The sequence below is a fragment of the Schistocerca serialis genome, chromosome 5, assembly GCF_023864345.2.
Source record: "Schistocerca serialis cubense isolate TAMUIC-IGC-003099 chromosome 5, iqSchSeri2.2, whole genome shotgun sequence".
Lineage (NCBI taxonomy): Eukaryota > Metazoa > Arthropoda > Insecta > Orthoptera > Acrididae > Schistocerca > Schistocerca serialis.
The window spans coordinates 263,110,588-263,127,758 of NC_064642.1; the positions used below are offsets into that span (position 1 = coordinate 263,110,588).

Here is a 17,171-nt window from a genome sequence, read left to right on the forward strand (position 1 = left end):
ATTATGTTGTGCTCTGTGCAAAATTCGACCAGGCGGCCTCTTCTTTCATTTCTGTCCCCCAATCCATATTCACCTACTATGTTTCCTTCTCTCCTTTTTCCTACACTCGAATTCCAGTCACCCATGACTATTAAATTTTCGTCTCCCTTCACAATCTGAATAATTTCTTTTATTTCATCATACATTTCTTCAATTTCTTCATCATCTGCAGAGCTAGTTGTCATATAAACTTGTACTACTGTAGTAGGCGTGGGCTTCGTATCTATCTTGGCCACAATAATGCGTTCACTATGCTGTTTGTAGTAGCTTACCCGCATTCCTATTTTCCTATTCATTATTAAACCTACTCCTGCATTACCCCTATTTGATTTTGTGTTTATAACCCTGTAGTCACCTGACCAGAAGTCTTGTTCCTCCTGCCACCGAACTTCACTAATTCCCACTATATCTAACTTCAACCTATCCATTTCCCTTTTTAAATTTTCTAACCTACCTGCCCGATTAAGGGATCTGATATTCCACACTCCGATCCGTAGAACGCCAGTTTTCTTTCTCCTGATAACGACATCCTCTTGAGTAGTCCCCGCCCGGAGATCCGAATGGGGGATCATACAGTAAAGCTGCATGCCCTCGGGAAAAATTACGGCTGTAGTTTCCCCTTGCTTTCAGCCGTTCGCAGTACCAGCACAGCAAGGCCGTTTTGGTTATTGTTACAAGGCCAGATCAGTCAATCCTCCAGACTGTTGCCCTTGCAACTACTGAAAAGGCTGCTGCCCCTCTTCAGGAACCACACGTTTGTCTGGCCTCTCAACAGATACCCCTCCGTTGTGGTTGCACCTACGGTACGGCTATCTGTATCGCTGAGGCACGCAAGCCTCCCCACCAACGGCAAGGTCCATGGCTCATGGGGGGGGCTGTAAAATATATGGTGGGAATAATGTGGGTGGAAGTTGAATATGTGTAACATTACTGCTTCTTGGAACTTCACTTGTATGTCATTGATCAAGTTTGAAATTCTGGTGTATTTGATAATACCTTTTATATCGAAGGAAGAAACAAGTATCAGAGAAAGCAATTCAGTGAACTAGAGACTTACAATTACTATTTGCTTTTGGCAGTGGAGAGTCATTTCAAAACTTGGCACAGTTGTTCATTACAAAGCAGGCTGAATCTGTGATAGAATCTGAAGTATATGTTGTAATGATTGAAGGCTGTGTAAATGTAAATCAACTACCTACACTATTTGATCCAAAGTCTTGGAACACTACTATGTAATGTGGAATTGCCCACTAGATGTCAGTGATAGGTGGACTCATCAGTGTAATAGAAGAAGGGGAGTATTGAATTCTTAAGAGAGAAGCAGTAACAACAGAATGAGTCCATCAGGAAGCTCAGTGTCTTCAAACGTGGGCTGTTGGTTATATTTGACCTAAGTAACAGATCCATCACGGTGGCTTTAGCCCTTCTAAAGGTGTCTGAGTTGACTGTTGTTGATGTGATTGTGAAATGGAAACAACAACTAAATAAGGACCAGACATATCTCTTATACTGGTGGACAGGGACTGTCGAGCATCATGGGAAGGTGCTTGTAAAGTGAAGTTAATGGAAGGAATCACTTATGGGTTCCAGAGTGCTACCAGCTAGTATAGTGAATATGAGTAGGGAGTTAAAAAGAACAGGTTACAACAATCAAGCAGCTCCTCATGAGCCACACATTTCTTTAGTTAAAGGTAAGTGATACTTGAAGTGGTGTGAAGAAAGAGATCACTGGACATTGGATGATTGGAAACTAGTGATTTGGAATGATACCTCACACTGTTCAAACATTACCTGTCGTCATGTATAGTGCCAACAGTGAAACCCAGAGGAGGTTGTGTTATGATATGTGAATGTGTTTTGCGGTTATGGATCATCTTGGAATCATCATGAATTTCTACTAGTTTGTGTTGCATTATTGTTTTCAATTATTATTTTATAAATGAATCCAGAAATAAACATAGTACGCAGTACAGTATTGCGTAATTAAAAATGGAAATTTTAAGTGTGCCATTAATTTGTATGGATCATTTTGCTTAAGGAAACACTTAGGTGGAAGGATGTGAATGCATTTCACAGCTTTGTATGCTGTTTGCAGTAGAGGACCAGTTTGGAGACAATGATTGTATTGGCACCCTGTCATAAAGCAGCAACCTTCAGGCAATCTTTTGTGGACAATAACATTCCTGAGACAGACTGGCATGCCTATAGTCCTGACCTAAACCCAATGGAACACGTTTAGGACGAGTTACGACATGGATTTTGCTCCAGATCCCAGTGCATTCTCCTGACAGAGTTTGGCAGTTGAAGTACCCACCTGTGGATGTGACATTGCAGAATTGGAGGCATCGTCTGACATGTAGTTTGTAATCTCTCTCCTCCTTGCTAATTCCGTCTAATGTCCACATTAGTCTTTTATGAATATTTAAGAGGAGCGAAGGTTACAATAAACTTTATAGTTTACTTAGCTTTTCATGTAGAGTTGGCTCCAGTTCTTCTTGTCTAGGAGTCTGATTCTTGAAGCTGAAAATGTCGCAGTTGAATTGAGCTAAATAAATTTGGAGGTTGTTGTTTTTATGTTAATATATTCCTTACATTTTAGTATAGCATACAGTTTTTTGATTTTTCACATTAACAAAACGGAAATTACATTGTTCGCAAAAAATACAAAAATATGTCCAATCACATCAGAGGCACGCTTATGACTGCTGCACTCTGGGGAAATAACCATATTCCAAAAGGTTTACAATTTTTTTTAACAAATGAATTTCTACTAGTTTGTGTTGCATTATTGTTTTCAATTATTATTTTATAAATGAATCCAGAAATAAACATAGTACGCAGTACAGTATTGCGTAATTAAAAATGGAAATTTTAAGTGTGCCATTAATTTGTAATTTCAAATGTTTCTAAAGAAAAACAATTTTAACTGTACTTTTGTCGATTATAACACCAAGACTGAAACATTTTATAAACTGATTCATTTTCATCAATTTTAACTTGAAATATAACATACTATGTATAAAATTATATGAAAGTTTTCAGAAAAGCAACTGAGATAATAATGACCTGTCCAAAATTTGAAAAATAATACTGGTATTGACAACTACTGTTGAGGAAAAGTAATGCTAGAAGAGGATGTCCCTTTACAAGTCGTACCATCTCCGAATGTCCTCCTCCCAAGAGTTCTTTTGTGCCCCAACAGACCTGTTCCTTTGTATTTTCTCTTCAGTGATGAGTTACAATAAGTGGTGTCTTTTGACTATTATAGTACACTGAAGCACCAAAGAAACTGGTATGGACATTCATATTCAAATACTGGCAGAATATGGCACTGTGGTCAGCAGTGCCTACATAAGACAAGGAATGTCTGGTGTAGTTGTTAGATTGGTTACTGCTGCTACAATGGCAGTTTATCAAGATTTAAGTGGGTTTGAACGCGTTGCTACAGTAGGCACATGAGCGGTGGGACAAAACATCTCCAAGGTAGCGATGAAGTGGGGATTTCCCCATATGACCATGTCACGAGTGTACCATGAATATCAGGAATCCGGTAAAACATGAAATCTCCAACATTGCTGCGGCCGCAAAAAGATCCTCCAAGAATGTGACCATCAACAACTGAAGAGAATCAGTCAACTTGACAGAAGTGCAACCCTTCTGCAAATTGCCACAGATTTCATTTCTGGGCCATCAACAAATGTCAGTGTGCAAACCATTCAACAAAATATCATACATATGGGCTTAGAGAGCCGAAGGTTCACTTGTGTACCCTTGATGACTGCATGACACAAAGCTTTACGCCTTGCCAGGGCCCATCAACACCGACATTGGACTGTTGATGATTGGAAACATGTTGACTGGTAGGTTTCAAATTGTATCGAGCGGTTGGATGTGTATGGGTATGGAAACAACCTCATGAATCCATGGACCCTCCACGTCAGCGGGGACTGTTCATGCAGGTGAAGGCTCTGTAATGGTATGTGATGTGTATTGTTGGAATGGTATGTGATGTGTACTGTTGGAGTGGTATGGGACCCCTGACACTTGTATAAGTAGATACAACTCTGACAGGTGACAGATAGGTAAGCATCCTGTCTGATCATCTGCATCCATTCATGTCCATTGTGCATTCTGGCGTACTTGGGCAATTCCAACAAGACAATATGATACCCAACATGTCCAGAATTGCTACAGAGTGGCTCCAGGAAAACTCTTCTGAGTTTAAACACTTCCGCTGGCCACCAAGCTCCCCAGATGTGACCATTGTTGAGAATATCTGGAATGCCTCATAATGTGCTTTGATTTGATTTCCACTCCCTTGTACTCTTACGGATTTATGGACAGCTCTGCAGGGTTCATGGTGTCAATTCTCTATAGTGCTACTTCAGACGTTAGCCGAGTCCAGACCATGTCCTGTTGCTGAACTTCTGCGTACTTGTGGGGGGCATACATATTAGGCAGGTGTACCAATTTCTTTAGGTCTTCAGTGAATATTCTACGTATTGAGTTTTCCTTTGTTTTGTAGTGAGCAATAGCTGTTTTTGCTTTTTCATCCAGTGAAGGTATACAAAAGAGACAGTGATTCAGATACATTTCAGAAGCATCAGTTCTTTTCTCTAGATATTGCTCAAGGGTCTAAGTTTCACATCCGTAGAGAACAATGAGACTCATTTCCATTCTCAGTTGTGGGCTAAGATCTGATCTTATGAAAAGTTTTTTTCTTGCTAATAAATTGTCTTCTGGCCTGTTCTATTCTAGATCTGTTCTCTTTTTTGCAGTCACACTGCTCTTCCATCACAGTGCCAAAGTACTTCAAGGAGGGTACATGTTCAATCCTATTTCTTTTTATTGACAAGATTTACTTCATTTCATCTTTTAGAGAAGACCATAACATTGGTGTTGGAAGTGCTGACAAACAGCCCAAACTCTTCACTGTGCTGGTTTTAATTGTCTGTCATGCATTGGAGCACAGGTAGATCATTTGCTATGACAATGGCATCATCTGTGTACCTGTTCCTGTTGATTATTTTTCTGTTTATAATAATCCTGTTGCTTTCTTCTGCCAACATTTTCCTGAAAATTGCCTTTGAGTAAATGTTAAACAAGAGATGTGATAGTATATAGTACTGACAAATGATTTTACTAATTGTAGTTGCTTCTGATGTTCTTTGATCAGTTTTTACACCTGTGGTCTGATTCCAATACAGCACACTGATGATGCACTAATCGTATTGGTTAATACTGTTCACCTCAAAATCTCCACTATCTCTTTCTGTCTTATGCTGTCAAAGGCTTTTTTATAGTCATTGAAACAAGTGTACACATTGACATTCATACTCTGAATTTTTGTAGATGACTGGTCCACAAGGCGGTAAGTTTTCAGTGAGGGTTAAATGCTCCATGATTTAAAAAATTCACCACACATTTTGACACATAACATAATTCATCGTGCACAAAAGGAAATTTAATTTGAAAGTAACACTCCTCATACTAATATTCACAATATGTTTCCATGAGCCATTTGAAATGCAAACAGCAGACACTTGTGTGTGCACTGTGTTTTGTTGTTGTAAATCATGCATTTTCTCTGCAACTAATGTTTTACTTTGGTGTTTTTATCTTGTTTATGTTATTGCTGCAGTATTATTCTGCAGTAGCGGGCTAATGAGTTTGATATATCTTAAAGAGTAACACATGCTAAAAAAGACCAAGTTTCAAGGTCAGTTTTTCGCATTTGTTGTGGTATTTTCATAGATTACAATTTGCTGCACATCAAAGATCGTTCTAAAACCCATTGTTTTGTGCTGGGTGTAGTTTTCTAGGCTGGTGTATAAAATCTTTACCATCAAAAGGAAGTTTTAGAGCTCTGAAGGAAAGTATGTTGTCACTTAACACAGAAAAAATGTTCCTTCATAAGAAAGAGTATATTTTTAACCGGGAAATTTGGAAAAATCCAATTTTTTCCATATCCACATATACATCCCGTAATTAAAGTGCAGCTATGCACGGAGGTCCAATGTGGGCTGTAATTATCGTATGGCAGTGAAACTTGTTAGATATGCTAATGCGTTACTGTGAAACTGATTTACTCTGCAAGAAAATTAGTTCCAGTTTTGTCCACCATGTGCAAATCTGTTGCTATATAGCATCTCACTGCAATCTCTGGTGCCCATATTGAACGAATTGTGGAAGCGGTGGTTAATAACAAAATCAACAGTATACCTTTCTTACCTGTCTGATCTTTTCTGCCCATGTCCCATTCTTAACCCACTATGTATGGAAACATTTCTGTACATCTTTCTTGCATTCACTGCGCCAGCTCTGCACTTGACAGTCAAAATTGGAACTAATTTTTTTCAAGTGTAAGTCTGTTCCACCTTAGAATATCTACCAAGTTTCACTGCCATGTGATAATTAGAGCCCACACTGGACCTCTATGGGTAGCTGCACTTTAATTATAGCTACTAGGTACACTTAAGGAGAAGAGAGCTTCACGAGTTCCAACCCTATTTTGGAAGCCAACCTGGCTCATGATTACAGTAACCTGAATGGGTGGAGCCAGTTCATGGTATACACAACACCACTCCCTTCCACCCGCCCAAACAATACAAATTCACTTTGAGCCTGAATTACATCTTTCCATACAGTGTAAGTTAAATGTCACATTCGGCCATCGCTGCACTCAATGCATTGCATCATTTGAAAAGAGGCAAAATTGCAACTCTTTGGAATAGATTACATGGCTCCATTCGGCTACTGTCCAGTTTTTGTGTTGTTTGGGCCATTGAAGGTACACAGCTTCATCTGCTGCTGTGAGCAGGGGCCTGACTCCAGATGCCCATTGCATGCAGTTCCCTTAACAATGTTCACTCATAAACTGGATGAGATGGACCTGCACAGGACTCAACAACAGCACAGAGAGTATATGACCCGGGACAACCGGGAGATCCGGGAAAAACCCGGAAATTTTTTCATCCAGGAGAAAACCGGGAAAAACCCGGGAATTTTGTAGAATTCCGGGAATTTTTCATTGTTTTAGTTTTCAGTTAAATTTTTGTAATTTTGTCTGGGAAGAACCAATACTCTAACAGAGGATATTACTGTATCCTGCTACTGCAGAATAATACTTCAACAATAAAACATAAACAAGAGAAGAAGAAAAAACTAAAAATAAATTGCAAAGGAAATGCGCCATATACGACGACACACAGTGCTCATGCAAGCGTCTGCCAACGGCAAAATGTGTCAAAAGCTTTAGATAGACTATGCAATGCTGCATAACAACAAATTGCCTCCGATGAGCGTGAAGTCACAACTTTTTACATTAGATTCGTTTTAGAGTTACGTGTGGGCTCGTGCACATGCGCAGTTGAGTCGTGTTTGAGTTGTAGATTCTCCTGGTTCTGGCTACAGGAATGTGGCTGTTGATGTGCAAGCTGTTGCAGCAAGCAGCTAGATGCTACCGGGAAAATTCATATTCATATTCATGAGGAAAACAACTTGTTTCACAAAACGCCTAGCATCCAGTGCACATTTGTCTTTCGATTATTCATTTAATTTCGAAATGCTTCCCTGTTGGTTTTTGAACATTTTTGAACACATTTTAAGTTGATTTATGAATTAATCATATGTTGATTTTTGAACGCATGATGTGTCTGTCAGGAGAATCCTCGTCGCATCTAGAAATAAACTTTCCGCAGCCAAAAGGGAACGGGGGGCTATACGAGGTGAGTGGAGTAAAGCCAAACAGATGAATGCCAATCGCTGTCTGATAATGTGGTTGACTGGGTTTGCGAATGATCAGTGTTGTTATAATTACTAGCGAAATCTATAGATTCAGACTACCAGAATGGAAATGAACAACTGACAGGAATAACAGGTGAGAAAGATTACGTATTATCTTCTCGGTGTATCCAAGAAAATGAAATTTTGACAGAAAATTTTTTGGCAGATCACTATACTAGTAAGGATCAGTTGTACAGTCCCCGACTCGCAGCCACTTAAGTTCTATTTTGGAACTAACACGGAAAACGTGTTGGACGAACACATAATAGTGCCTAAAATAATCGCGAGATAACTAAACCTGTGATTCTGGCAGGGTTAGTGAAGTTAATTGGCGAACAGATTTTGACAATGGCAGGAATAGCTACAGAATTGGTGATGAGAAGATTGTTTCTTAGAATGAGGAAGGAGGAGAAACGGGGACATCACACAAATTATGGAAGAATAAGATGATTCCAAATTTATATAAAAATTTCATAATATTACTTTTCGATCTCGTGCTTGAGAAACTGTTGCGTATGAATGAAATGTGAAACTATTTCCTAACATAAAGCTTTTTACTTGTAGTGGGCCTAATAGGCATTTGATATTTGTACTTCGTGAATTATATTCTGTCTTGTTATAAAAATGGCCATTTGTGCCAAAACAGTCTTGTTTATTTGGTGTGTGTTACAAAATTGCTGCAATATTAGAAAGGCCTATTTTGACAAAATAGACGTAATCAGATCGAGAAACTACATCAGTCTTGGGTATTATTTGTGTTAACAGCTTTTTCAGTATTAGATGACGACATTTCGATTTTTCATGTAGCAAAACGTTTGACGAACTTTGATGAGGTAATAGATTCCTTCGCAGAAAGGAAAGCACGCCATGTAAAGCTGTAGCAAGATTAGAGAGAGGGAGAGAGAGAGAGAGAGAGGAAAAAGAAAACTGGGAGCTAAGGATTGAAGGAATGTGTAATTTTTTGCTTATCTCTTGTTTTTGTTGGTTTTATGTATCCTATATTTAATTTTATAGCACACATAGATTTAAGTGTCAGGAAGTTGTTTCTGAAAGTATTTGTATGGAGTGTAGCCATGTATGGAAGTGAAACATGGACAAGAAGAGAATAGAAGCTTTTGAAATGTGGTGCTACAGAAGAATGTTGAAGATTAGGGAGGTAGATCACGTAACTAATGAGGAAGTATTGAATAGGATTGGGGAGAAGCAAAGTTTGTGGCACAACTTGACTGGAAGAAGGGATCGGTTGGTAGGACGTGTTCTGAGGCATCAAGGGATTGCACATTTAGCATTGGAGGACAGCGTGGAGGGTAAAAATTGTAGAGGGAGACCAAGAGATGAATACACTAAGCTGATCCAGAAGGATGTAGGTTGCAGTAGGTACTGGGAGATGAAGGAGCTTGCACAGGATAGAGTAGCGTGGAGAGCTGCATCAAACCAGTCTCAGGACTGAATACCACAACAACAACAACAACAACAACAACAACACACAAAACAGCAAGTTATTAGCTATTAGGCAATAAAGAGTGCAAATTTTCTGAAGAGTTCTTGTTCTCCCGATTACAAATAATCTCATCTGCTATTAATTGCGAGGTGTTTTTTTAAAAAAGTTTCTGCTGAAGGTCTAGCATAACGTGTTTCCCTTTAGAAGTCATGATAATGATCCGTAAGGAAAGCCACAGATCAAGGTGTACCAGAAGGTTGAACATTGTAATTAACTAACAATATTGTTGTAGATGAAATTTCATTATTGTAGGCGTTATTTCAGGTTGAACGACTAGAAGCTGGAAGTATGCCGGATTACTGAGAGGCCGGACAACTGATGGCCGTATTAATGAGAGTTTAGTGAAGCATGAAACCAACAATAGCTCACAGTCTGGTTGGGTTCCAGGCAGCAAGTAAACATAACAGGAAATCCTGCAGCACTTGAAAAAGACTGCTGGGTTGCTCATCGAAATATTGTACATAAAATGGAAATGACAACTTGACAGAACACCCAGAAACACACTATCAATCAGTCATGCCAACAAAACCTGAGAGATCACATTTAAATTTATGATTAATTAAATTGCTTGCATGTATGCTGATTTCATATGTGCTTGGAAGAAAACTTCAACAGACCCAAATTTTACAGCTTCTCTCTTAAGTTTTGTACTTTCTTCTTAAAGCACTTACCTTGTTTCTACATTTTTAGGAGATATATATTGTTAAGTAAAAGAATTTTTTTCCTCCTTTTTTGTCTTAATGTTTCATTTGTTTTAGACAAGAAGAAAGAAATTTGAGACCTGTACCTGCTGCAGACCAAAATTTGTTAGAGAGAAAGGGGTCCCTAAGAAAGGCCTCTGAAGATATATCCAGGAAAGACAGGTTTAGTGGAAAATGTGTGTCTTCACCATTGAACAATAGTAAAAGCAGCCACTTGAGGCTGGTATCGAATGAAAGGCAGACAGAAAATAGAAGAAGTAAGTAATTACTTCTGTAATCATAAATTACCTAATGTTTGGCTGTGTAGATCGTTAGCACTCTCAACATCTAATGATTTCCCATTAGATTACAATAGAAAGTAGACCCTGTTGTCATTGACAATTAATATTAATGCCAGTTGTGATTTTTAAATGTTTACGCTTACCTAACATCTCTCTGTGGTAATGACATACAGGGTAGCTGTTTGCTTAAACCAGAGAATGTGTGTCGTTGGAATGAATTTTCAGATACTCTGTCTTCTACAGTATGTCATAGTTTATATCCGAGAATTGCTGTTGCCAGTAAATTACTCTGCATGCATGTCTGCTGGTTTCATATGTGCTTGGAACTACATTTCAACAGACCCAAAATTTGCAGCTTCTCTTGTAAGTTTTGTACTTTCTTTGTAAAACACTTACCTCATTTCCTACAGAATCTGAGGAGGTATATATTGTTAAGTAAAAGAATTTTTTCCCGATTATCTTAAAGCTTGCACTAAATGTGAAACATTTGACTTGTAATTGTAATAATGTCCACGTATACTGATAAGTTGTATCTGCTTTAATTGTAAGAATATCCCAATTTGCTGATAAATTGTATCTGCTAAACTTCACTTGAGTGTATCTGCTAAAGTTCACTTCTAAATGGGTATTTGTTGCAGGTGCTGTTAGAAGTCAACTGAATGAAAAGCAGCTACGCAAAGTGCCAGACAAATCAAGGTAAGTTACATGATAGTGTTAAACTTCAGTTGAATTCAATGACTTTTGCCTAAACCTCTTACCAAGTGACTGTAACACTTCTTTACAAAAAATTACACAGCAGTCAAACCAATAATATAGGCATTGTAGTGTGTTTGTTATTGCACAAACATCCACATAGTAGAATACAGTAGCTGGAGATTTAACTTGGTAGTTTGTGGAAATTTTGAACATGATTACAATTGGTTATATATGCACACAAATTACCATTTTACCAAGAAGTTGAGAATATATTATAGAAGCCGAGCTGATAAAGCCTGAACACAGCAAACTTTACCATTGAACAGTACTGTCAGTAAAGCTGTCTGGCACACATATGAGTCGCCACACTCCAATTTAGGCAAGAAACTTGCTTTTCCACTTTTTCTCCAACAACCTGATTATTTCATTATTTCTCCCAATTTTTAGCAATCATCACACATAATACTTTTGCTTTGGAAATGATCCACTCAAGTTTTTTTGGCCAGTGGCTGGAAGTCCTTCACTCATTAGTCGTTTTTAATCAGTATACATATCGAAGTTTATAGAAGTCAGAAAGTCGTGCACAACCTATATATTAATTGTTTTTCCTCACTCTCGCACATTTGTAGAATATGTACTTATATTGCTCAATGTTGTGCTTTTGTTTGGACTTGTGTTTGTGTGTTGTCATTCCGCTTAACTGAAGTCGCATATTATTCAGTGTTTTTATAATACGTATAAATTGTTAGAGTGGATAATTAAGAATGCTGTTTTATTACCTGAAACACAGAAAGGTTTTATTTTTGAGTAAGTAGTTATTTCACACGTATCTTATTTGTTATTTTCATGATATTTTGATTTGGTGTTTTATTTCTTGCTATGGTAAAAAAAATAATAATAATAATAAACTTCTGTCTTGAAGCAATATTTGGAACAGTTTCTGTGCAATTTTGAGTCTAGGAAATGTCCTTCATTTGCATTTTGTACTTTTTGCCAATGTGACATTTGCATAGCACTGTGTGGAAAAAACAACGTTTCAAAGTGTGTGGAAACAAAAAGTCACCAAGAAAAGTTTGTAAATAATGGTAGAAAAATGGAATTCAGTGTTAAAAGTGGAGGTGACTTTTTAGTGTGGTGGGCCGTTACAAGAAGTTAAAGCCGAAAATAAGATGATAAAAACTTGTGGTCAAACTGTTAGAACAGAAATAGTTGGAAGATTAACTGTTTTCTATTGTGTGTTTCTGTGCATCACACTCCAGTCCACGATAGGTAAGGGATTGCCTTTCCCTTATTTTATGAGTCAATGTTTAGGATAGTTCTAGTGTTTATATTTGCATTTTTATACCTTTTATATATTTCAAGATTTTAAACATGGCTGCAGCAGCAACTGTTAAAATTCTTCACAATAAAGGATGGCAGCCAAAAACAGTTGCAGGATAGAATTTTTTTATTAAAATTCTTGACCAAGGTTTCGGTACATATAAATATACCTTCATCAGAAGTACATTTCCTGAATAGAAAGACACATTCATTAGAAAAGCCATATCAACGAAAGTGAGAAACAGAAGCTTAAATAACGGTGAAATTGCTAAAGTAATACAGGCACACAATCTTTAGTACTTACTAAAATTACATCATGCACTGGAGAATAATGAAACAATTTGGCATAATTGTTTCATTATTCTCCAGTGCATGATGTAATTTTAGTAAGTACTAAAGATTGTGTGCCTGTATTACTTTAGCAATTTCACCGTTATTTAAGCTTCTGTTTCTCACTTTCGTTGATATGGCTTTTCTAATGAATGTGTCTTTCTATTCAGGAAATGTACTTCTGATGAAGGTATATTTATATGTACCGAAACCTTGGTCAAGAATTTTAATAAAAAAATTCTATCCTGCAACTGTTTTTGGCTGCCATCCTTTTATATATCTTTGTGACATTTTAGGGAAAGATACCAGTTGTTCCGAAATTATCTGGAAAATGGGCCATGGTTTTTGGTGTACCACCTCATATTTAAAACTGAATCTCTCAATTTTTTGTTTTTGAAAGTTGGCATGTATATCTTTTAAACAATTTTATGTGGCTGCAGAATGATATGCCAAGAAAATACTTCAAAATAATGTAGGAAAATAGCAGTCACAGCTCCTTCCTTGAGCCTTCCCAATTAAATATATTCTCAGGTGTGGTTTCAGTTGCCTGAGACTGCAGTCGTGTGTGTGAGTTGCGTTTGTGTGTGTGTGTGTGTGTGTGTGTGTGTGTGTGTGTGTGTATTTATTTTTGACGAAGGCCATAATGGCCAAAAGATTTAATTGTGAGAGTCTCTTTGTTGTGCCTATCTGCGACTCAGCACCTCTGCTGTATGTATCGTTACAATATTTTCAATGAAATTTTGTCTGTCTTCCTGCAAGACATTGTTTTCTTGCAAATTTTTGGTGTGGTGTATATGATTAACTTAGACTTCCACATTAACACCATCAAGAGCTTTCTCGAGTAAATTCTGCGTATCCTTAATTCTGAAAATGCAGTTCCTTTCACTAGTACAAATGCAGATTTTATTGGGTTGTATTGGCTGTGGTAAGGATGAAGCCCCAGAACCTCTTGACACATTTCTCCAGCTTGGCAGTCAAGTTCCGTGTAATGTGTGGCACTTGTGACTTCCTCCAAGATTTCCACTTTTGTGTAGCAGTCCAAAATGTAAACAGTTTTACATGCTAGCCACTGCACACTTTCTTCCTCTCAGGGACTGGGTGTTGTGTTGTCCTAATCATCATCATTTCATCCCCATTGACGCGCAGGTTGCCGAAGTGGCGTCAATTCGAAAGACCTACACCAGGCGAACGGTCTACCCGACGGGAGGCCCTAGTCACACGACATTTCATTTCATTTTCATCTGCATGACTTATCTGCAGTTCATACGTCAGTACATGGCAGAGAGTTCATCAAACCACATTCAGGCATTTTCTCTACCCTTCCACTCTGACAGCATGCAGGAAAAATGAACTCTTAAATATTTCCATGCAAGCTCTGATTTCTCTTATTTTTGATCATTTCTTCGTGTGTAGGTGGTCGCCAACAAAGTATTTTCACATTTGGAGGAGAATGTTTGGGACTGAAATTTCATGAATAGATCTTCTCGCAATGAAAAATGGCGTTGTTTCATTGATTGCCACTCCAACTTGTGTCTCATATCCATGCTAATCTCGCTCTATTTCGCAATATTACAAAATGAGCTGCCCTTCTTTGAACTTTTCAGTGCATTTTGTCTATCCTATCTGGTAAGAGTTTACTCCTTTTTATCAAATAACCATCCTCTTAACCACATAATAAACTTAAACATGAATGTTTAGTTACAATCATCTTTCCATGGTAACTGCTAGATTTGCTAGAAGTAAATGTTAGCTTTTAATTTTTGATGAAGCCTTATAGTGATGATCCTTCATGACAAGCATTAAGAGAGTTTTCTTTTCCAGTTGGCACTTTCAAGTCACCATTGCACATTGAAACCTGCTAGATGTACTTGCTGGTTGTATCTTGATTGAGCCAGGTCTAGTCAAGATAAATAATAGGGCAACAATATCTTCTCATAAAAAGTGCCCTAACTGTTAGAATATCAGATGTCTCCATCAGAATGCATCTTCCATCTTTGCATTTTACATACCTGAATCCAAACCTTTTAGAATACTTCCAACCAAATGGTAGCCCCCTCTGAAATCAGTCTTCTTGTGTAAGACATGTACTGCAATATGCCTTGTGGGATACTAATCACAGTCATAAAATTCCAATACAATCCATCTACAAACTGCAAATTTCCTCTCTACATGGATTATCTTAAAGGTCAGAAGGAAAGTAATGCACCTTGTATACATCTCTCTTTATTTGGCTCCTCAGTCATCCAGATAGTGACGTACAGTAATCATAAACATATAAAATTCATGGTATACATTAATATAATCATGAGTCAACTTAAGATTAAGATGAAAAAGAATTTGTTCCTTTGGAAATGGGCGTAGCCCGTTGTACGTACAGTGCCTTGTTGTTGTTGTTGTGGTCTTCAGTCCTGAGACTGGTTTGATGCAGCTCTCCATGCTACTCTATCCTGTGCAAGCTTTTTCATCTCCCAGTACCTACTGCAACCTACATCCTTCTGAATCTGCTTAGTGTATTCATCTCTTGGTCTCCCTCTACGATTTTTACCCTCCACGCTGCCCTCCAATACTAAATTGGTGATCCCTTGATGCCTCAGAACATGTCCTACCAACCAATCCCTTCTTCTGGTCAAGTTGTGCCACAAACTTCTCTTCTCCCCAATCCTATTCAATACTTCCTCATTAGTTATGTGATCTACCCATCTAATTTTCAGCACTCTTCTGTAGCACCACATTTCGAAAGCTTCTATTCTCTTCTTGTCCAAACTATTTATCGTCCATGTTTCACTTCCATACATGGCTACACTCCATACGAATACTTTCAGAAATGACTTCCTGACACTTAAATCAATACAGGATGTTAACAAATTTCTCTTCTTCAGAAACGCTTTCCTTGCCATTGCCAGCCTACATTTTATATCCTCTCTACTTCGACCATCATCAGTTATTTTGCTCCCCATATAGCAAAACTCCTTTACTACTTTAAGTGCCTCATTTCCTACTCTAATGCCCTCAGCATCACCCGACTTAATTAGACTACATTCCATTATCCTTGTTTTGCTTTTGTTGATGTTCATCTTATATCCTCCTTTCAAGACACTGTCCATTCCATTCAGCTGCTCTTCCAAGTCCTTTGCTGTCTCTGACAGAATTACAATGTCATCAGCGAACCTCAAAGTTTTTATTTCTTCTCCATGGATTTTAATACCTACTCCGAATTTTTCTTTTGTTTCCTTTACTGCTTGCTCAATATACAGATTGAACAACATCGGGGAGAGGCTACAACCCTGTCTTACTCCCTTCCCAACCACTGCTTCCCTTTCATGTTCTTCGACTCTTATAACTGCCATCTGGTATCTGTACAAATTGTAAAGAGCCTTTCGCTCCCTGTATTTTACCCCTGCCACCTTTAGAATTTGAAAGAGAGTATTCCAGTCAACATTGTCAAAAGCATTCTCTAAGTCTACAAATGCTAGAAACGTAGGTTTGCCTTTCCTTAATCTTTCTTCTAAGATAAGTCGTAAGGTCAGTATTGCCTCACGTGTTCCAGTGTTTTTACGGAATCCAAACTGATCTTCCCCGAGGTTGGCTTCTACTAGTTTTTCCATTCGTCTGTAAAGAATTCGTGTTAGTATTTTGCAGCTGTGACTTATTAAGCTGATAGTTCGGTAATTTTCACATCTGTCAACACCTGCTTTCTTTGGGATTGGAATTATTATATTCTTCTTGAAGTCTAAGGGTATTTCGCCTGTTTCATACATCTTGCTCACCAGATGGTAGAGTTTTGTCAGGACTGGCTCTCCCACGGCCGTCAGTAGTTCCAATGGAATATTGTCTACTCCGGGTGCCTTGTTTCGACTCAGGTCTTTCAGTGCTCTGTCAAACTCTTCACGCAGTATCATATCTCCCATTTCATCTTCATCTACATCCTCTTCCATTTCCATAATATTGTCCTCAAGTACATCGCCCTTGTATAGACCCTCTATATACTCCTTCCACCTTTCTGCTTTCCTTTCTTTGCTTAGAACTGGGTTTCCATCTGAGCTCTTGATATTCATACAAGTCGTTCTCTTATCTCCAAAGGTCTCTTTAATTTTCCTGTATGCGGTATCTATCTTACCCCTAGTGAGATAGGCCTCTACATCCTTACATTTGTCCTCTAGCCATCCCTGCTTAGCCATTTTGCACTTCCTGTCGATCTCATTTTTGAGACGTTTGTATTCCTTTTTGCCTGTTTCACTTACTGCATTTTTATATTTTCTCCTTTCATCAATTAAATTCAATATTTCTTCTGTTACCCAAGGATTTCTACTAGCCCTCGTCTTTTTACCTACTTGATCCTCTGCTGCCTTCACTACTTCATCCCTCAAAGCTACCCATTCTTCTTCTACTGTATTTATTTCCCCCATTCCTGTCAATTGCTCCCTTATGCTCTCCCTGAATCTCTGTACAACCTCTGGTTCTTTTAGTTTATCCAGGTCCCATCTCCTTAAATTCCCACCTTTTTGCAGTTTCTTCAGT

The 17,171-nt window shown here is 38.1% G+C and overlaps 1 protein-coding gene across 3 annotated transcripts in view; it reads left to right on the top strand.

Annotated features, from left to right (window-relative positions):
- LOC126481631 (uncharacterized) overlaps positions 1-17,171 on the top strand; it is a 259,917-nt gene that overhangs the window by 199,716 nt on the left and 43,030 nt on the right. For all 3 annotated transcript variants that reach the window (XM_050105528.1, XM_050105529.1, XM_050105530.1), the window contains 2 exons: positions 10,084-10,283; positions 10,946-11,003. In XM_050105528.1, coding sequence (XP_049961485.1) covers positions 10,084-10,283; positions 10,946-11,003 — 258 coding nt within the window. The remainder of the gene's footprint in view (positions 1-10,083; positions 10,284-10,945; positions 11,004-17,171) is intronic.